Genomic DNA, 22672 nt, shown 5'->3' on the forward strand with positions numbered 1-22672 from the left:
GGAGATGAAAAGTATTGTCTACTTATTTTATCTTCCTCTGAAATGGAGGCAGTATCAACAAATGTCAGTTGATGTTCAAGCGTAAAGGGGAACCTGAGCATCTCGGAAAGTGTTTCCGTATGACCTTTCTCCAACTAATTGTTTGACAGTGTTTTTTTGTATTCGTCCATTTGTTTGTTCAGCTATAGATTGAAAGTCCTGATTTGTTATCAGTCTAGTGCCAGCTAGTTCTGGGAAGATTTATCTGTGTAATAGATAATTTCAGTTAAATATTACTTCTACTGTAATATAAGTAGTGTGGAGTAACTGTTTCTGAAGCAGGTCCAGAAATGGAGCTGATTTGTAAGGCAGTCGTCTTCTTTCTGTTAGTCTCTCCCAGCCTTGGGATAGATGGGGAATTTGCTCAGAATATTAATTACTTCTAGTAATATAAGTAGTGTGGAGTAACTGTTTCTGAAGCAGGTCCAGAAATGGAGCTGATTTGTAAGGCAGTCGTCTTCTTTCTGTTAGTCTCTCCCAGCCTTGGGATAGATGGGGAATTTGCTCAGAATATTATCGCTATTGCTGGACCTCTACCCAGCAAGTTAGTAAATAGACTGCAGCTGCAGAACCAAGTCCTACCCAAGGAAGATCAGGGCCCTGCCGTGGCTGAAGCCCGTGATTACGTGTGCCAACAAGATCTTGTGGCTCTTGAGCTGCCCCAGTACTTCTCCCACCTTCGTGAGATCGGGGTGACACATTACAAAGTCTTCCTGCCATGGGCACGCATTCTTCCGAAGGGGGATGCCAGGAAGCCAGATGAAGCTCAAGTGCAGTGCTACCAGGAGCTGCTCGAGACCCTGGTTGCTGCAGACCTCAGGCCAGTGGTAGTTCTGCATCACCAGCATGTCCCTGGCGCTGTGGCTGCGCAGGCCATGGGTTGGAAAGCCAATGCTTTTGCTGACCTTTTTGTGGAATACGCAGAGTTCAGCTTCCGTGTTTTTGGGGACCTGGTCAATGTGTGGCTCACCTTCAGCGACCTGCCGGAGGTCCTTAAAGGCCTGCCTTATGATGACCCCCAGTACCGAGCCCAGGCCCTAGCTGCCGCTCATGAAAGAGCTTACACCGTCTACCACGAGAAATACTCGCCGGCGGGTAAGGAGAATGGGGAGAGGGATTTTTTTATATGACTTTTTCACAAATATTTTGTGATGGGATTAAATGGCAACTGCTACATGCAACCTCTGTGTGAATATGCTATCAGTACTCAGAATTACAGAGAAATCCTTGAGTAACAGGTTCCCTCAAATCCCTTATTTTTATAATTGTCTTATAATTTACTGGTAATTGCATTTTACTTCAAATGATAGCCAAAATAGTTGATGATAATATATATGTGTATGTATACATATTTGTATTTAATCTTTTAAGCATCAGGGAAGTGTTAAATAGTCTCCAGTTAATTTGAGCAGCAGAAACTAGTACTTCAAAACCAAACATTATAATACTTTTATATGCTTTTTCTCTAAGGGCTGCTGTCCATGTTCTCTTAGTTTAAAGACCAGCAGATGCCCCCGATGAACTGTAGTCTCATACTGTTCATATACCAAACCTTAAATGTGTAATAATTCCTGCCCAGTCATCTCATTTTTAAAGCCTTATTACTTATTTCAATGTCATTGAAAACTGGGATTGCAATTGCTACCATTTCAGCTAAGGGAGGAAGATCATGCCATCAGTCAGTGGCTGAGCTATAATCTCTTCTGTATGCTGAGTGCAGGCTTTTTCATTAAGGCATGATGTGGTCCCAAGGAATACAGCTTTGGAGGTCCAGATCTAGCTGAAGAATCAGGTCAAATTCAACTACCAGCTTTCCACCTAAAAGGTGGAAATCTTTGCAAATGTGTTGACCAAATCCACTTAAACAAAACTGCTCATGGTTTAGAATGACATTTCTCATTTAACCAAAGGGAAATTATTTTGTTTAAATTTAAAAAGTTAAATAAAACAACATGAAACAAAATATTTACTTTTTAATGTAAAATGAAAATTAATTATCTCTATCAGTTACAAATTACTTTAAAATTACTCAAATCCAGTCTTGCTCTATTTTTTTTTCTGTGTACAATGACAAAGTCATAATAATCAAGCTATTTTGTAGACAATAATGTATTTTTGTGTACATCTTCCTGACCCACAGAGGAAAGATTAAAAACTTCCTGAAATGTACCTCAAACCATGAAGAAACAAGGCACAAGAAGTCTCCTGTGAGATAACAGTAGTGTGAGGAAGTCTTCCTTTGTTTGACTTTCCTCATTGCAGACACTGGGGTTTTAAAGTAATTAAATCTTAACTCTACCTGTGTTACACAGAGCAAGAGAATTTCACCTCTTCTATGATGGGTACCTGGGATTTTCTAAGCAGCTGTCCTCTTGGGTCTGCCTTCTTTGGGCTTGGAGTTTTTCTGTCCCAGGCAGACAACCGGTAGAGCTGGCTGAGTCATGTTTTTTTCAAATTTTTAATTAATTTATTTATTTTTAATTCCTGCATTTGTCAGGAATACTTTGCATTGCCCAGCTTCCCTCCCGCATAACCTGTCCCCCCAAGTTCCCGGCATCCCAGCATCTCAGCAGCATCCAGCACAGAATGGATTTTAAAAATACATTATTAAAAAAATTACCACTGTAGAACCACCACAAAGGCATGAAAATTGAAGATATTACTTATAATTATTCACGGAGTGGAAGGGCACTCACTGGACAGCAGTATTCAGATCCACCTTCCTGCAAGCAACAGTGCTAAGATGTTTATGAGCAGTCATGATAAGACAAGATTTATTGACAAAGACTCCTTGAACTCTGCCTTTGAATTTCTTCCTTCTTCAACTCTCCGTTGAAATCATAGTGGGTATTCTGAAGTCAGCTACCTAGGGCACTATCTGATGATCCGCATCTTCAAAAATTTCCAACTGATTTTAAAATAACTGCAGTGAACCGAAATTTTTTATTTGTCCTTAACATACAACTAGTAGACTGCCTCTTGTTTTTTCAAGGAGGAAAGCTGTCCATTGCTTTAGGAATGGATCATGTCTTGGATAATGCTTCATCAGAATTGCTTTCAGTTTCTCTTCAGGTAACACCTTAATAGAAATTATTTCCAAAATTACATAAATTTGATTTTATTTAGCTTGATTTTTATGTACGGGATCAAGTGGCTTGTTGCAAGTCAAATAAAATTTTAGCAAGTTGACCAACTGACCAATTTGGTAAATTTTACTTATTTGATTAGTTTGATCATGTGGAGCTCGCTGATTTTAAAAATGACTTCAGCATCCTTTCTTGGCTAGTAGGCACTGATTAAGATATATGGAGAAGTATTTGCTCTCCAAATCGGCAATTTTAGCAATATACATGCTTAAATGACAAGGCGTCTGCAAAAAGTGTACCTATTGTTATTGTCTTTGCAAGTCTACTTAATGCACCACCAAATAAAAAAGATACTTTATTTTAAATAACCGCTATTTTAAAAAGTCTGCTTATTGTGTTAAAACACAGGCGGAGCTGTGCTAAAAGTGATGTAGCTGCACGGGGATGGCACAACATGGAACATAATCTCTACAAAGATGATGACCAAACCCTGTAAAGACCAAACCCTCTTAGTAGTTGTCTTCACCTGGAGGATGTTGATGTAGGATGTAGCGAACAAGTATCAGTGAAGGTTTTTAGCTTGTATTCACAGTCCTTCAAAATTTAGTAATAGGGTAAGCAATATTGTAGGCACGGCATTTCAAGGATATAAGTAAGGTGTGGTTTGTAGGGAGAGGAAAGATGATGTATTGGATGAGCTCACTAAACTAGGAGAAAACCTTGGACTGAAAAATACACTGAAAGCTTATCAGATTTTTTCCAACTTCATCAGCTGGTTTAATAAAAGAATACTATCTATTCCCTTGACCTTGATGACTTCGAGTGGGATAACACTTGTAGTTTGGAATGATTAAAGATTTCTGAAGTGAACTTTCCCCAAAGGATTATTGATAAGGCCTACCTGAACCACATAGTTGCAAAGGTTTCTCTGTCTGATTAATCATAGGCTTCTTCAGTCTTACTAATTAAAGAATCAACTTTAAATCATCAATATTAAATTCATAAAATACTCCTAGAATTTCCTTTAGCTGTTTAGATTTTACTTTGTTTAGAAGGAGAGACACAAAATGCATTTTCCCATACAGTATCCACTTTGTACTCATTATATTGTCCAGGGGTCCCATACAGCTGTATGGCTTCTTACTCCAGCAACGTATCTTTGTCAATTATTTTACAATTTTATATATTTTCAACATAATACCTGCAAAAATTGCATTTTACTCCAGAATTATTCTTTTCCTTTTCTTGTTTCCAGGATTCAGTAGACTTTCTGTCTCTCAGCCTTCGGTACTGTTGTGGAAATGAAACAGATTTCTACAAGAAATTGAGTGAATTCCAGGTAACTTTATGCACAGTGTTCAAAGTATAGCAGGGGACAACAGACCATAAATAGAAGGGGAATTTCATGTTTCTTGATGCGTGTCTAAACAGTTCTGATTTGCTGTGACAGCTCAGACAACAGCTACACTAGGAAACAGCTGCATACCGCTCACTTACTTCCCTGTTGTTATTCTGACTTAAAAACAGGTGTTTGAAAGTGCTGGAAAGGATCGTCTTGGTCAGTGCTCATTATCGATGCATTAACGATTGGAACGGCTTAATTCTTTTGTCCAGGACTGAAAAACCTTCTCTCTCACATCCTAAGTGTTTTATAAGCTGTTAGGCTAAAACCTGTACACTAAAAGACGCTATTTTAGTCTAGCATGTGTTCTGCAATTGTACCACCAAACTTCGCAACTCTTCATCAGTAGAGGCAGTGCTAGAAATGTCAGTGAGGATGAGTTTGTGAAAGGGTTAGATCACATGGCAGCAACGTCAGTGATGCTATAGGCTAGTATATTAAACTTCTGGTGGAGAATTGCATTCCTAAAATCCGTAAGACGAGAGTCATCCAGCAACTGAGTAGCAGAATAAGGAGCTACCCATGTGACTCATTCTCTTCAGGGTGCCAGCATGCTGCAGTCACTCTAAAAATCTGGAGTGGGCCATTTATGGCAACAGATTCTTACCAAGTAAGCTTTCAAAAAAGGACATAGTTCCTTGTGCCTTTTCAATGATAGATCTGGGGTTTATGCTTTGATTTGCATTGGGCTTTTTTTTGGATCAGAGAAAAATAGTGGGTGGTATTTAATGCTTACTCTGTTGATTTATGAATTTAACTTTGAAGAACTTTATCACCGATTCTCAGTCTTCTAGGTATTTCCTATTCTGTGTTTAAAGCAACAAATGCCAAGAGCATGGTTCTACTAGCTGGCTGATGCTTCTTTTCATACAAGTCTCTGACTTCTGGTTTTGCAGAATGTCTGGAAGGACATAGAGATCTTGGTTTTTAGTCTACAGTTCCTTGATTGTGGTTCCATGGAAGAGAATCCTTTCATACCAGTAGCTGCCATTGTCACAGGTGAGTGACATATTTCAAGAAAGAGGAGAGTTTTTTAGCTAAGTTCTGCATGACAAATTATAGAGGGAGTTCAAATTTGTCTGCTGCTATTGGATAAAATAACTTTACGGTTTCTTTCATAGCCTTCTCGGAAAATTAAGGGTGGATGGTCAGTGTTGAGGGAGGGGAAGCAGGAAAACTTCCCCAAAGCTTTTCATCATTTTCATCAGCCTCAAGTTGTGCCAGGGGAGGTTTAGATTGGATATTAGGAAAAATTTCTTCCCTGAAAGGGTTGTCAAGCATTGGAACAGGCTGCCCAGGGAAGTGGTGGAGTCACCACCCCTGGAGGTATTGAAAAGATGTGTAGATGAGGTGCTTAGGGACATGGTTTAGTGGTGGACTTGGCAGTGCTAGGTTTACGGTTGGACTCGATGATCTTAAAGGTCTTTTCCAACCTAAATGATTCTATGATTCTATGATCATTTTTTAACATGAAATTGTGAATACCTAATAAAAACTCAATGTATTTGATCTGAGAAAAACAGCTATTAGTTATGAAAAGCACCTTGTTTCTAAAGGTGTGATTGTATGTACAAGTAGTGTCATGCAGTCCATGGCATCTAAGTTGTGACTAAATCCATCACTTACCATTTGTTTGTTTTCAGCTATTAATAAAGAAGAGACACGTACGATTGGGTATGATGTTAATGAGTTCTTGGACTTCTCATCATCTCATGTTTTAAGGTACAGCTTTTATCCCTTAAATCAGATACTATAATAAAATGGTGTCCTCTAGAAACATATGTGCAGGCAGACACAAGACAGTTTTAGTGGTGAAGCCTGCTGAAAGGACTGGAAAGGAACGCCTTTCTGCTGAGCCCCGTCTCTTGCTATTACAGGCAATCCTTTATCCTACTATTACAGGCAATGTAATCCTCTTGACTCTCTCATCCTTGGTTACCCAGATTGCACCTTCAAGCCAATAGTAACAGGTACATTTTCCAAGCCTTCTGTTCTTTTCAAGAGCAAAATAGTTAAAAATAAATAAATAAATAAATAAGTAAATAAATAAATAAATACAAGAGAGGCTTTCGTAGGAGAGAAGCCAATTGGCCCTACAGAAATGTAGGAGATGTCATTGTGCAGGGAGATGCTAAGGATTACAGAAGCAGGATTGATTAGTTTTAGCTTATCCTGTGGACACTCATGAGAGCAGTTGTAGCATGTGAAATTGCTACACACTGCAAGGATTTTGTTTGCGCCTTTGACCTAGCTGTAATGAATTATGAGAATTTACCTGCAAAGAAATGCATTAGATACATAGCTCTTGAGCCGCTCAGCAGTTAGCTCATTGCACTCCACCTCCATCTGCTAGGCAGTAGGCTGGATTGATCAGATGGCAAAGGAACTATACCCTAAGAGGCTTATGTCAGCTGAATGGGAAGCAAACGATTCTTTTATCCTCCATGTTTGCAAGTTCTGTGGCACTGGCATCCACCTTGGAGATTGTAACTTCTTTTTATTCTATTTCCAGCAAAACAAATACTGTACAGGAGAATCCAGATGCTGTTCTTGCCCCTCTCTCCTCCTATCAAACAGTTTGGGAAAGATTTGCTAAACAGTCTGAACTGGAGAGGGATTCTTTTCTGCAAGATGTTTTTCCAAGTGGTTTCCTCTGGGGCACATCTACAGGTGCCTTTAACACTGAAGGAGCTTGGGCAGAGGATGGGAAAGGAGAGAGCGTCTGGGATCAGTTTGGGCATGCAGGTCATGCCTACATGAACCAAACAGCAGACGTGGCATGTGACAGCTACTATAAAACCAGCTACGACGTTTACCTACTTAGGGGTCTTCATCCCCAACTGTACAAATTTTCTGTATCCTGGCCTAGAATTTTCCCTGCTGGCACCAACGAGACCATCAACTCCAAGGGTGTTGATTATTACAACCAATTAATTAACCGGTTGCTAGACTCTAACATTGAGCCCATGGTGACTCTGTTCCACTGGGACCTCCCACAAGCTCTTCAGGTTCTTGGTGGCTGGCAGAATGACAGTATCATAGATGCTTTTATAAACTATGCAGACTTCTGCTTTGCCACTTTTGGGGATCGGGTCAAGTTCTGGATTACTTTCCATGAGCCTTGGGTTATCAGCTACGCTGGCTATGGCACCGGAGAGCATCCCCCAGGAATCACTGACCCAGGAGTAGCATCTTACAAGGTAGGGACACAGGAATAACTGGGATCCTGCAGCTTCCATTATTGTGTTGTTTTCCTCTGATGGTTCTGTACTTTAACTATGTTCAAGCCTAATGTGGCCTTTGAGACAACTATTTGCTTGTTGGATTTATGATACTTGCAAAAAAATGGGGTAGTTAATGGGTGCTAGAAGTCTTTATTTTATTTTTCTATTCTGAAAACTGGTGTTGTTGGATAGCCAGATTCTGCTTAACCCAAAACCTACTGCACTCTCTGGCTATGATTATTTGTTTTGTCGAGGTTTCTTCTTTTGGGTGGAGATGATATTCTCACATGGCAATCATCTCAATGCTTAAGAGTTCTTGTACAAAGCAGTGTGTCACATATTCCTCTGCTTTCTGCCCCCAGGTGGCTCACACAATTCTCAAGGCTCATGCCAAGGTCTGGCACCTGTATAATGACAAATACCGCTCTCAGCAACTGGGAAAGGTGGGGCTGGTGCTGAACTCGGATTGGGCTGAACCCAAGACTCCAACCAGCTCTGAGGACGTGAGGGCATCTGAGAGGTACCTGCAGTTCATGCTTGGCTGGTTTGCTCACCCTATATTTGTTAATGGTGATTACCCAGATATCCTGAAGGCTCAGATCCAGGAAGTAAACCAGCAGTGCTCCACAACAGTTGCACAGCTGCCTCTGTTTACAGAAGAGGAGAAGTCCTGGGTGAAAGGGACTGCAGATTTTTTTGGTCTTTCCCATTACACTTCTCGCCTGGTCAGTGCTGTGACTAATGGGACCTGCACACCAAGCTATGAGAGCATCGGGAACTTCTCCTTGCATGTAGATCCTTCTTGGCCACAGACTGCCTCTTCTTGGATCCATGTGGTCCCTTGGGGATTAAGAAGGCTGCTGAAGTTTGTGTCCCAGGAATATACAGGGACAAAGATCCCCATTTACATAGCAGGAAATGGTATGCCGACAGAAGATGCAGGGGATCTTATTAATGACACTCTGCGAGTGGATTATTTCCGCCAGTACATCAATGAGGCTCTAAAAGGTATGGAGAAATTAAAATTTTGGGTTTTTTTTAATAATGGCAACTAGTTATTCTATCACTTCCGTGGGCGTTAACTTTAAAACATCCCCACTTGCATGGTGACATGAGGTCAGCTGCTTATTGTGTGTGTGGTGTGATCTCATATACTTCAGCCTACCTGGTGTCCAGATACGGAACTCTCCATTCTGTTTAGATATGGGAATAGGTTTTTCATATATATGGATTAATGTAGCCTGGACCCTAATATCAGTCCCTCTGTGAGAACAGTGTTTATATACTTCAGCTCCCCTGAAGATGATTTGCCTGCAGGCAGGCTCTTGCCTACAGAGATCTCATAGATCAGGACTGAACGATGTCTTTACTGGTAAGGCAGATCTAACTGACAGCATCCTGTACCATTTCAGGTTAGAATTGTTAGGGAGATATTTATATGTCTATCGTTTTGAGCAAGGCTCAAGGTATGCCTGTATCTTTGCAAACTGCTTATCAATTGACATAAAAATTAATATTAGTCACTGAAGTTCTGGACAGATATAGAGATTTGAGATTTCAAATAGAGATTTGACTGATACTCTCTTGAGAGACACAAATCAATACCGTCAGGAAAACTTTATTAAATATGCTGTATTAAATATGTGGGTCATCAGTATACAGCATTTGATCTTCTTGACCTAGTTCTTGACATACTGATAGAAGTGTTAAAAGAGCTATGGAAAACACAATTTAGCATTGCTGTTATGCCTTAGCAGAAGTAAAGAAGATGGACTGCACATGGGAAGTGAACTTTTCTGGAAGGAGAGAGATTTAGTGCTTTTTTGTAGGCAATGAGAGGAAGGATGCTGGACTTGCTTCTGCTGGTATTGGATACACAAAAGAAACTCTTGTGCTCAGGGAAGATAGGCAAGCACTAAACACTTGTAACGTTGCAGTTAAATCTAAAAGAACGCCATATACCTAAATTGATGAATTGTGCTTGAAAACAAGAACACAGGGAAAGGGATACCTGTGGCACAAGTGCCCTGTACTCAAATATCTCTTGACTAATATTTCTTTTCTCACACATTTTTATCACTAAGTATTTGACCAGCTTCTATTACAGTGCTGACTGCTTTTCTTGCCAGATACTCTAATTGTTTGGGGGGTTTTTTTGCCTAAAAGACCATTCGTAGATGTTTGCCTTATCACACTGTTACCCTCAGTTGTGGTGCTTACGTTGTGCTGTGCTGTATTCAGAAAATGTTCAAATGAATAACGGTGTCTTGTACTGTTTCTGTGACAGCGGTAAAACTAGACACAGTTGATGTTCGGTCATATATTGCTCGATCCCTGGTTGATGGCTTTGAAGGTCCAGCGGGGTACAGCCTAAAATTTGGGCTACATCATGTGAATTTTGAAGATAGCAACAGACCAAGGACTCCCAAGGCATCTGCTTATTTCTATTCCAGTGTTATTGAAAAAAATGGTTTCCCATCCAAAGTCTTGGACAGATTTTCTACGCCAGTGGTGTTTGACCTACCCATGCCATCAAAGTTGCCGAATTTACCAGCATCAGAAGTTCCCTCCAAGGCAAAGGTGGTCTGGCAGAAGTTTTCATCTCAAACAGACTTTGAAAGGGACACGTACTTTTATGGGACATTTCCAGAGGACTTTACATGGGGTGTGTCTTCTTCTGCCTACCAGGTAGAAGGAGGTTGGGATGCCGATGGCAAAGGACCCAGCATTTGGGATAACTTCACCCATGTCCCAGGGAATATAAAGAATAATGATACTGGAGATATAGCTTGTGATAGCTACAACAAGGTGGAGGAAGATATTTACCTCCTGAGAGCCTTAGGGGTAAAGAACTATTGTTTCTCCCTGTCCTGGTCTCGAATTTTCCCCAGCGGAAGGAACAACTTAATAAACAGCCACGGAGTTGACTACTATAACCGTCTCATTGATGGACTGGTTGCAAACAACATCACTCCAATTGTCACTCTCTACCACTGGGACCTGCCACAAGCCCTCCAGGACATTGGTGGCTGGGAGAGCAGCACGCTGATTGACCTGTTTGATAGTTTTGCGGACTTCTGTTTCCAGACCTTTGGGGACAGGGTGAAGTTCTGGATTACGTTCAATGAACCCCAAGTCATTGCCTGGGTTGGCTATGGCGTTGGGGCATTTCCACCCAATGTCAATGACCCTGGCAGTGCTCCCTACAGGGTTGCTCACATCTTGCTGAAAGCTCACGCCAGGGTCTACCACACATATGATGACAAATACAGAGCGAGTCAGGGAGGGGTCATCGCTCTCTGTCCCAATATTGACTGGGTTGAGCCGAAGACACCAAGTGACCCCAGGGACATAGAAGCTGCAGACAGGTACCTGCAGTTTTTGGTGGGGTGGTTTACACACCCGGTTTTCAAAAATGGGGACTACCCTGAAGTCATGAAGTGGAAAGTTGGGAACAGGAGTGAGCTCCAGAACCTGCCATCATCTCGCCTACCGGTTTTCACAGCGGAGGAGCGTGAATACATCAGGGGCACCGCAGATGTCTTCTGCTTCAACACCTACACCTCCAAAATTGTAACCCATGCAACGACCCGGCTGAGGCCCTTCTCTTATGAGTATGACCAGGAAGTCGTAACAAAGGTTGACAGCTCCTGGCCTTCCTCAGCTATTACTGACCATCGGGCTGTGGCCTGGGGGCTGAGGAGGCTACTGAACTGGATCAAAGAAGAATATGGAAATCCCCCAATATACATAATTGAGAATGGGGTGGGGATAAAGACCAAATCGGATGTTGATGACAATACCAGGATATTTTACTACAAAACATACATTGATGAAGCTTTAAAAGGTACCAGTGTTTGCTTTTGTTCTGTTGGTGTTGCGTGTCTCCTCCCCAGATTTCTGGTTACTTTCTTCCTCTGAGGAGTAGTTTTTAAAAGCAATTGATATTGGTCTTTAAATATTCTGAACACAATATAAACATAATGTTTCTTTTTAAGATCTCCTTTACATGGCCGTTTGTACTCTGTATGCTCCAACTATGAAGAGTCTCTTATGATCTTAGTTGTCCAGTGCCAGCTTTATGAAGCTGAAAGTGTGTATGTGCTTGTATGTGAATTCCTTCTGGTTCATTTAATGTGTGATTATACCACTGATGCTCTTCCATTTGTTTCTGGTCTTTCAGCTTACAAATTGGATGGCGTTAATCTGAAAGGATACAACGCTTGGTCTTTTATGGATAACTTTGAATGGTTGAATGGTTATGATCCAAGATTTGGATTGCACCAGGTTGATTTTCACAATCCCAACAGGCCAAGAACCCCAAAGCGCTCTGCTGTGTACTATGCAGAAATCATCCGCAATAATGGTATCCCATTGCCAAAAGAAGACGAGTTTTTATACGGAGAGTTTCCAAAGAACTTTTGGTGGAGCGTAGCAACTTCAGCTTATCAGGTTAGGAAACCAAGATGGACTCTTAAAGTACCTGTGGACAGTTAATTCATTTTGGATGAGATTCCTACAGCTTTTGTAACATTAAGTTTTACTGTAATTAAGGGTTAGTGTAACAACTGCAGTAAAAGGGAGGAACTTGGAGATATTTAAGGGCATGGTTATACCACAGGAATTGAGACAGCAGCACGGGCTTCACAAGAGCCAGCCAACATGGAGCAGCAGGTGAACTGAAACAATACCTGTTCTGTGACATTGTACTTTGCTAATACATCTTGCCTTGAGGCCTAAGAGGTCTTACTAGGCACGGTAAAAACATTACTATTTCTAGTCTTAAGCTGATAAGTCAAAATATTGTGTGGTGCCACAAAGACTAACAGGCTGAATTCTTTGCTAGGCCAAGACCTAAATTTGGAGTTTACTAACAATCCCCCCCCCCATCTTCAATTACAGATTGAGGGAGGATGGAGAGCAGATGGGAAAGGACTTAGCATTTGGGATCAATTTTCTCACACTCCCTTGAAAATCAGCAATGATGACACTGGAGACGTAGCTTGTGACAGCTACCACAAGATCGATGAGGATGTGGAAATGCTGAAAAGCCTTCAGGTGTCTCATTATCGCTTTTCAATCTCCTGGTCTCGCATTCTCCCAGATGGGACCACCAGATACATCAATGAAATGGGACTGAACTATTATGAAAGGCTTATCGACGCTCTTCTGGCAGCTAATATTATGCCTCAGGTAACTAAAAACGGTAACTTTCAGCTAACTAAAAAATAGCAGAGCCCAAGTCTGATGCTCAGAGTACATGTGTGTGTTTCCATCCACGCCCTCCTCCACAGAGAAATTGTTTTTCATTGTGTTCCGCAAGGAAACATGGTTTTTGCATGAGCAAATGAACTGGGAATATAGTGATATGTTAGAAATAATTACTACCCAGAAAGATCACGGTAACCTTATTTTTGGCTGATTCCAATTACCTTCTCACCTCTCATGTGCTTGGAAGTAGATTCCACAAGGACCTACTCAGTGATCTTTCCAGAGACTGAGGTGAGGCTGACCAAGCCGTAGTTCCCAGGATCCTCCTTCTTGCCTTTCTTGGAGACAGATGTAACATTATTCTTTTCCCAGGAGTCAGGAAGCTCCATTGATCGGCATGGTTTGTCACATCTCACGGACAGTGACCTCACCGCTGCATCGATCAGCTCTTTCAGCACTGTTGGGTGAATCTAACCTGTCTCCATAGACTTGGACACATGTACCTTTTTTCTGTATACTGCTGGCTGTCCCTGTCCTCCCCAAACCATGCTGGTACACACAGAGGTCTGGGAGCAGTCTTACCTATGGAGACCAAGGCAAGAAGATTGTTAAGCAGTTTCCATCACTAGGCAGTCTTCCTCCGCTCAGCAGCTCACTCCTGCTTTCTCTGAACTTCTTTTTTGTTAACAGTGTACTTGCAGAATCGGGAAGGAGTTGGTTTTTCCAATTTCCTTGTTTTCTTCATTGTCTGCACTTGTTCCCACTTTTTATATGGTTGCTTTTTTGAGTTATAGCTCATTAAGAAACTCCTTGCTTAGCCAAGCAGGCTCTGGTAAGTTAGAATATTTGGGTTCCTTGCTGGGAGTGTTATGGTTAATACATCACCTGCAAAGCTAAGCTGTAGATGTAATGTAACCATAATGGGACAGTCCCTCCTAAAGTGAGTTTAATGTTCTTTTGTAAGAACTGAGTACCTAAACCAACACTGTTAGGAAGTGCCTGGGAAAAGAAAAAGTTATAAAAAGTGTATTTAAAGATGGTTCTTCAAATGTCTATTACCTATCCCTGTCCTACTTACAGGTAGGATAAACAAGTATAGGAGTATAGATAGTTACATATATTTTTGTTGTGTAGAACTGTTTTATCGATTTCTTCATAGTTTTGCCACGTAGCTACTCTATCTGTTATTGAAATGATACAGTGGGGTGACTGGAAGAAAACAACCTTTTCCTTTGTTCTGGCCACGGCACTCTGACAGAGGGACTCCCCAGGAGGGAAGGTGGCCAAGGTTTCTGCCTTGGTAGCCGCTGAGCTACGAGGGAGAGCCCTGGCCCGTGTAGAGAGTGCACATGGCAGCACCAAACGCTGCATACATGTATATGCACACCATACTGGGGCAATACGGGAATATCTACACAAGCGTCAGCTCATGCCTGAGCAAACCTGTGCCTTCATGGCGTTGCTCTAGGCTGGTCCGACGGATGTACCAGCCCGAACAGGTGTTTAGTTGGGCTGTATGTCATCTGAGAGTCAGCGCAGCCCCAGCAGTTCTTGACTGATGAGCTCTTGCTGTCACAAGGTTGTGGTGGTTTTTGGTAAAAGCTTCATCTTCACCATCAGGCAGTCCTTAGAGTTCGAGTCATTTCCCCATGTCCTAAAGAAACCGAAACACTGGCAAAAAGCGATTTTATTTGAGTGCGCAAGTGATCGCTACAAACTCAAACACCGTTAGGAAAAGGTAGCTGCAGATCAAAGCACAGTTTATTCATGTTCATAAAGGAGGCTGGGTTATTGACCTTATTTCTGAAAGTAAGTGACAGGTTGAGTCCTTTCCCTTGCTGTCTTTCCCCACAGGTAACTCTCTATCATTGGGACCTCCCACAGGCGCTGCAGAACATCGGTGGGTGGGAGAATGATACTATAGTTCAGAGGTTTAAGGAATATGCTGAGCTCCTCTTCCAGAGACTGGGAGATAAGGTGAAATTTTGGATAACCCTCAATGAACCCTACAACACTGCATATCTTGGCTATGGTGTTGGCACAGCTGCTCCAGGTAAGACTGCTGGGCATAACCTCAGAGCCTTTGCAGCACTGTAGGCACAACTCTGGTTTATGCTGCAGCAGAATAGATGCTAGGGGCTTGCACAGGTAGAGCAAGGAGGATGGTGTGGTGGGGATAAATGGGGTTTGGACTGCTGTGGGGTGGTGAACGGATCCTCCTTTCACTTTGCCTGTCCCCTCCAAGACCCATCCTCCTTCTTCCACTCCTCTAACCCACCCCTCCTCTGCAACCTCTGGATTAGACTTGCTGCCTGGAGCAGACCCCATTTCCAGAGCAGCTCCAGTGACTGTGGAGAAGGGTTAGGGCTGGAGGAGGGCCAAGCTCAGCTGTAGGGTAGAAGCAGGGGAAGGGGAGGGATGGGAGCTGGCCTGAGCACACAGCTTTCTGCTCTCCGTACTGGCGGCAGCAGCCTGTTGCTGGGGCTGGCAGCCCTGCACAGGCAGAGAGCTGAGCCAGCCCGTGTCCCGCCGCAGGGGGAGGAAGGGGCAATGCGGGGTCCCACACAGCCTGCCCGCTGCAGCTGCACCGTCAGCTGTCTCTGCCAAAGCAGCCATCTCAGCCCAGGGCTGGGCCTGAGGGCACCAGGTGCTGCACGTTTATTCATTTACCAGCAGGCAGTTCTGGGTGTCCTGGGTGTTGTGTTAACCTGGGAAGCAGCCGATGAGAAAGCTGGGAACTGCTGCTCCACTGCCTGTGCTGTCACTGTCTCTGCAGGCATCTCCGTTCAGCCAGGGCGAGCCCCTTATGTGGTGGGGCACAACTTAATAAAGGCCCATGCGGAAGCCTGGCACCTCTACAATGAGACCTACCGGGCAAAACAAGGAGGATTAATCTCTATCACCATCAACTCTGACTGGGCAGAACCAAGGAACCCACACAACCAGGAGGACATCAATGCTGCCAGACGATACTTGCAGGTACAGAGACACCCAGTCGCAGCTCTCCCTGCTGCTCCTGGGTTTGTTCATGGTGGCACCCCCATCCTGGGTGCTGGAGATGCCCAAAACCCAGGTCAGCATCTCACCATGCCAGCACGAAAGAAAAGGATGAGTCAGAGGCACCACTGCGAGGGGAGATCTCCCTCTTCTGGTGGCTGATCGAGTATGCAACACAATTGAGACAAAATATGATTGCAGTGCCAAAAGCTTGTTAAATTTTCTGCCACTGAATGGGCATCTCTGCATATCTCCATGTGCCTGTTCATTATAAATTCAGGTACTACATATAAAGCAGCACATGAAGAGGAATGGTTAAATCCCTTGCTTTGGTACATAATTTATCCTTCTCCCTTATTCCCTGGCTTAGTTTTTTCTAGGTTGGTTTGCTCATCCCATTTTCAAAAACGGCGATTATAACGAAGTGATGAAAACGAGGATTCGGGAACGCAGTCTGGCTCAGGGTCTGAGCCAGTCCCGGTAAGAGCCCAGGCACATATTTGCTTTTGTTTTACTTGCTGTGCTGAAACCTGCTTTTCTGAAAGAAGTGCTAAATTTCAATGATTCTATTGCAATGCTACTGTAAAAAAATCTTACTGTATCCTCACAGCAAAACTCTAGTGTACATTTTGCCCCTTCCCTATCTTTACCTCTCTTGAAAACTAAATTTACTAATACAGCATATCTTTGGGGTAGTAAGTTGGCAGCTCAGAGTGACATAGTAAATGCTCTGCATTAGCCACAGTGCTTTACCTGACCATGGTAAATGTGTTTTAACTGTTCTTAAAATGATGTCCTGAACTCGAGCACCGAGAACGCATTGGTGCCTCTGAATTGTTTCCCGTTTTCCATTCCCATTAATTATTCTTAACCTATTGTGCTAGCAGTGCTCCATCATGAATGTTTTTCCTTTTCTCTCCCTTTTTAGGCACATATAAGGAAAGCACTTTTTTCCCTCTTCACTTTAATAGCAATTTGATGGGGTATATTAGGTCTGGGGCTATTCCTGATCATTCCTCTCTGAAAATGTGAAAGACCACTTGTTTTGAAATGAGGGAGGATGGTGGAAGAGTCGGTGTGTGCTCTGCAGCAAGGGCAGGTCTCTTCAAGATTGGAGTTATGCTTTTATATGGGCCTAAAACACTTGCATTCTTGAGCGCTTTTTTGGACACGTTATTTCTTCTCTGGCGGTTGCTGCCATTAATAAGACAGCAAAGTCACTGTGTGTTGCTTTATGAGATAACGTGCCCAAGCATCTCAGTCTGGGGAAGAAGTCCTGTCCTCAGTCTAAGACTGCAAACTCTCAAGCATCACCAAATTGCCAGGAGTACTGGCTGCATTTTCAGCGGGGATTGCCTACGGACCTAATTCCCAGGAGAATTTTCTCCCTCTTCTGGCTAAAAGAGAGAGCTGAAACCTCGTTCCTTGCTCCAGGGTACCCCGGAGTCCCTGACTCCGGTTCTTACTCTGTGCAGGGCTGCAGCTCCCAAAGGGGGGATGTTCTTTGCTGAGGAGGCCTCCCTTTTGAAGGGAACCAAGCACTTTGGGATTAAATGGTAGAGTCCACACAGAGCACCTAGTTCCCAGTTTCTCCTGGGTTTTCCCATGTTCCTCCGGAAGGATCGTGGTACCTCCCCTTGTGCTTGTGGTGCTGGTATCAGGGATGCCAGCATTACACATGGAGTGCGTTCAAAGTGTGGACCTCGGGGAGAAAGCTCAGAAGGTTTTACTGTTTCCGTGTAGAAGCCAGAGTTTATGAGACAACCCTGTATTAGCCACTGCCACGACCTACCAAGTACTACTACTGCCAGAGAAGAGCAGAGCTCCTCTTGTAGCAGATGCCTGCTCCCCTGCTGCTGTGAAGCACATCTTAGCACAGATGGCTGGCTGCACCTTCAGCGTGTGCAAGCAGGAGTACAGTGTTTTGACGGGGCTCGTGTCAGCTCCCCTGAGCAGGGACAGGACCCCTGGATGTCCCTGGCTGCTAGGAGGCACCATTTCATGCTTCCCTCTGTCAGAGCTAGTCATGCTCTTGCAGGATGGTGGGCTGAGACAGGTCACTCGCGAACACTGCAGCTCTGGGTCTCCATAGGGTTGTGGTAAGCACATGACAACCAAAATGGTTGTCACCAGTTCCTCCCAACCCATTCCTGACCGGGCAAACACTGTTTCCTGTCTTAAAAAGCAGGATAATGGTCAAACTTCTTGTTTGACTATGAGCAGAACCTCTAGCCACCAGCTGTCTCTTTTCTGGTCGGTGGAAGATCTTGGAGAACGTTAGTAGAGCAGGCAGCATGAATTGCATATTCTAGCAAAAGCTTAGTTTAGTTTATACAATCGGACTGGGGAGGGGTAGAAGCAAAAGAAGGGGAAATCCTGAGAAGACTTACATTTTGAGGGGTTTATACTTTTCTCTGTTTTCTATTGCAGACTTCCAGAATTTACTGAAAGTGAAAAGCAGAGAATTAAAGGCACATATGACTACTTCGGTCTAAATCATTATACTACGGTTTTAACATACAACGTAAACTACCCTGCTGGGGTTCTGTCGTATGATTCTGATAGGTAAGAGATGAATGTAAATTATTGGTCAAGTAAAATATATGCACCTGGAGCCTGGGCCAACTGAGCAATGTAAACTGATAGCAAATAAAGCCGTGAGACAAATATTTTAAGCTGTCGTAACCAATAACAGGGAAAATACCCCCCAACAGTATCTGCCATACTGTTATTTTCACAGAAGTCCAGCAACAGGCCTTTTTTTACAGACCTGATGGTAAATATGAATGTTTAAAACAGAACAAAGAAAATTAGAGGATCTACTAAAGGAAGGAATCCACACTTGTGAGTCTCCCAATAGTTTGGGATCAGCTGTAAACAGTATTTATTGTATTTCCTGCCCCCAATCCGCAGTTTGAACTGCTAGATTATCCTGGTTTATGGGTACTGCTCCATTTGCTGTTAAACAGTTGTTAGTTCCCTCACCACATCGGGTAAACATAAGTTCAAAGCCTAAGCATCTAAATGACTTCATGGTTAAGTATACATAAGTCAAGATTTTTATTTAGGTACCCATTTCTTTCCCCAGCTTCCAAAGGTAAACAATAGGAGCTTACTGGTTTTTCTGATGAGAATTAAGGTAACGGTGGGACCACACACAGGGTGAACACAGGCTGTTTTCCGAAACCTTTCCACAGAGAAGATATGAAATTATTGTCACTTCCCCTTGCTGCTGCATCCCAGCCCCTGTGGTTTAGCCCCGTAGGACACTGGGCTCCGTCTTGCATTCCTGGACGTAGGTGTTAATGGCAATTTTGTGTGCTCAAGCACTGCATTAGACGTTGAACATCAGAAATGGTGTCAACGGACAAAGATTTGGAGAGAACATCACATCCTCAGCCACAGTTGATTTAAGCAGAACACGACTGTAAAGCAAAGTATGAGAAGTGTTTTCTGGAGGCTTGTAAGCACCAGCACCACCTCAGCCCGCCGTGCTTTCCCCGGCTTGCCACAACGTCACCTCTGGTTCAGTTTTCCGCAGAGCTCAGCACCGTATTTCTCAGCCCTGCAGCAATGAGGTGCCAGGCACGGCGGCAGGCACTTGGGACTGGTCCCTTGATCACTGTGTCCTCCTCCGCAGGGGTGTAGCTTCAGTAACCGACCGCAGCTGGCTGAACTCCGGTTCCTTCTGGCTAAAGGTGACACCCTTTGGTTTCCGAAAGCTCCTGAGATGGATAAAGAAAGAGTACAACAACCCTCCGATTTATGTGACTGAAAATGGGATCTCAGAAAGGGGAGCCTTAGACTTCAATGACACTTGGCGAACGCATTACTATCGGAGCTACATTAACGAAGCACTGAAAGGTAAGAGCGATTATTTAAATCTGCTCATCCAAATCTCTAGCAAGCAGCAGTGTCTGGCCACACGGCTGAGGCGTATAAAGCAAGTTGTGAAGAGCTGAAAGACCACTGCCATCACACTTGCAAGTTGCACACCCACGTGGGTTTACTCTGTATCCACTTCTGAGAGCCTTTGGGTTTAGCAGAAACTGGCCACGGATAGCCACGACTTTGCAGGGAAAGGTGATCTAAAGGAAGAACAAACCCTGGGTTTAGCAGGGTAACTGCAGCTCCCTTGTATAGCTGCATCTGGCAGAAGAAGGTTCCACTACTTGACGGGTGACTGCTATGAATACCTATTTTGCCTTCTAGTTTGACTACTGCTGTGTCTAAAAACTGCATCTTTTTAAAAACAAAAAAACCCCAACCCAAACTGGTTTCAGTTACAGCAGTGGCCGAGCAACATCGAGGAAGGGCTTTTTCAGTTTGCTTTTCTGCCGTACCGGGAGCCACCAGCCAGATGTTCAGAAAGCGCTCGCTTACCGCCTTGTGGCAGCGAGGCCCCACAAGCGCTTGTTTAAGCAACGGTTGCATGTTGGTGGCTTTTCTTCTCGATTCCTAAACCTTTGCTTATTAGACAAAAGCTTTCATTTTTGGAGCAGAGAAAAGCAGCCTCCAATCGTGGCAGGCTGGCTGAGCTACCCTGGTTGCTCGTTAGCTGTAACTTGGCAGCTGAGCTACCTCAAAGCAACTGAGCTAAGGCAAGATGTGAGGGAGGTGGGAACAGGGAGAGGGCAAACCCAGTGAGGCCGGTGTGGCAATAACCTCGCTGCACTCGGCACCCTGCTGCTGTGTAGTGTCCTGGAGCATCTTTGTGCCACTGCTGGCCTAGTGGTGGTGCCTCCTCTCACCCGGCTGCACACCTAACCTGCTCTGCCTGGTCCTCCTAACAGCCGTTGTGCTCGACGGCGTCGACTTACGAGGCTACACCGCGTGGACGCTGATGGACAACTTCGAGTGGGCAGTGGGCTTTGACGAAAGGTTTGGGTTCTATCACGTGAATTTCACAGACCCCAACTTGCCCCGGCGCCCCAAGGCCTCTGCCAGGTATTACTCGCAGATCATAAACTGCAACGGGTTTCCAGACCCAGCAACGGGCCCCCATCCCTGTCTGGAACAGAAGCCTGAAGGTAAGTGATGCAGCAGAAATCATGCCTCCGTGTGTGCATCCGATTCTAATCCCAAAAGATTTCCATAATCTACAGTCTTTAAAGACACCACCATTTTCTGCAATATTCTTTTTAAGGGCTCCAGCAGTGCACTGCCTAGTCTTCAGTTATGACTGAAGACATTCACGTGGAATTGCGTCACTTCTGTATGTGAAACCAGAACAGTGACTAAATTTTGTGCTATAGCACCTCGGTACGTGCCCGTCTCCAAAATGCAGCAAAAAGTTACTCCATTCTACTTCTCTCTGATTAAGAGAACTGCCTAAGATGTCTTCCAAACCATACATATTCAGTATTCCTACATAATTTTTTCTAACCAATTTTGAATACTTTATATGGATCGGTGTTTTGGGTAAGCCTTTGGAAATACTGCTTCTTTTGTCATTTATGTTCTCTGAACTCGAGGAGCACACTGAACAGCAACCAGTGTTAGTGTGGGGTTTTTAAATAATTGTTTTTATCGGCTTTTTGGGACGACCACGGCTGCCAGAGAATACTTGCCTCTCCTGGAGGCTCAAGAATTGCACCATCAGCCTCAGTTGTGCCTTTACTCTGAGCTAGAATTGTGTCTGATCCCAAAGAATTACGGCTACTGCCAGAGTAGTGAACAGCGACGCTGAAAGCCTCGTAGAGGCAGGAAGCAGCAACGCACACCCATGCATGAAAGCGTTCACCCCAGGCTGCACACTAATAGTTTCTTCTTGTTTCCCCCCGGACAGTGACGCCCACAGACGCCACACCAGGACCAGCTGACAGCGTGCGTTTTTTGGGATTAGATTTAACATCACAAAGCGCAGAAATAGCGCTGTATGTGCTTTTTGCTCTTTCTGCAGTTGGAGCACTGGGCGTGGCTGCTCTTGCATGTATGTATGGAAAATTATCCAAAAGATCCTGTAAACTGTCACACATGGAACTTAGTAAACTGTAAAGTTTCCACTTGCTAAAGCATGTTTTGTTTTTTTATTAAAAAAAAAAAAAAGCCTGTAGCACCAGGAAAAGAAACCTAGTGCTTGTACTGCTGCAACTTTGTGTCTTGCCTTAGCGCTAGCTCCCTGTCATTGTGTTGTTTGCTTACCAACTTTAAAATACAAAGGAAATTTTTTTTCTACGTTAAATGCCTCTTTTCTCCCCAGGCATCATTGAGTTGATTTCTTAAAGACAAAAGTAAAATTGCTTGTTTCTGTCTGCATAAGGATTCTGAACCTAAATCTGTTCTTGCTTCATCATCTCCCCTTGGATAATGCAGGTCTCTTCAAGGGATCCGAGAGCATCCCCTAGAAACTCTACAGCTTCTTAGTGTTGCCAAGACAAGTGTCTGTCTACGCTGGTGAAAACTGGTCTAGGAGAATGTACTGTCCTATTGCAGCTACTGCATTGGGGTTTTTCCCCCCCCCTTTCCTTTATTTCATATATGGCATTTTTTGAATTATGTGTCATAAATTATTTAAAAAAACCCAATGGAAGTGGCCCTAGTGCTATGCCAGTACAGTGTGCAATACTTAATTAAATCTCCTCTAACTAGGAATCCAAAGCAGCGTGGAACACCTCTCATATTTAGGTCTCTGACAATGAGGTGCACAGTACGTGGTGTGGGGGGAAGATCCTTCCATGCAGGAAGGCTACGACCCTTCATCCAAAATAAAA

At 43.6% G+C, this 22672-nt stretch overlaps 1 protein-coding gene across 1 annotated transcript; it reads left to right on the forward strand.

The window, feature by feature from the left end:
• Positions 1 to 470: 470 nt before the first annotated feature.
• On the forward strand, positions 471 to 21956 carry LCT (lactase). Its single transcript, XM_019472189.1, has 17 exons — positions 471 to 1134; positions 3032 to 3111; positions 4381 to 4464; positions 5424 to 5526; positions 6171 to 6249; positions 7040 to 7727; positions 8114 to 8759; positions 10039 to 11598; positions 11935 to 12203; positions 12654 to 12944; positions 14817 to 15015; positions 15739 to 15941; positions 16330 to 16439; positions 18390 to 18524; positions 19600 to 19823; positions 20753 to 20989; positions 21748 to 21956. Exons 1-17 carry the CDS (start codon positions 471 to 473, stop codon positions 21954 to 21956), a joined length of 5781 nt encoding a protein of 1926 aa, XP_019327734.1.
• Positions 21957 to 22672: the final 716 nt, after the last annotated feature.

The sequence above is a fragment of the Aptenodytes forsteri genome, unplaced genomic scaffold, assembly GCF_000699145.1.
Source record: "Aptenodytes forsteri isolate BGI_AS27 unplaced genomic scaffold, ASM69914v1 Scaffold11, whole genome shotgun sequence".
NCBI lineage: Eukaryota > Metazoa > Chordata > Aves > Sphenisciformes > Spheniscidae > Aptenodytes > Aptenodytes forsteri.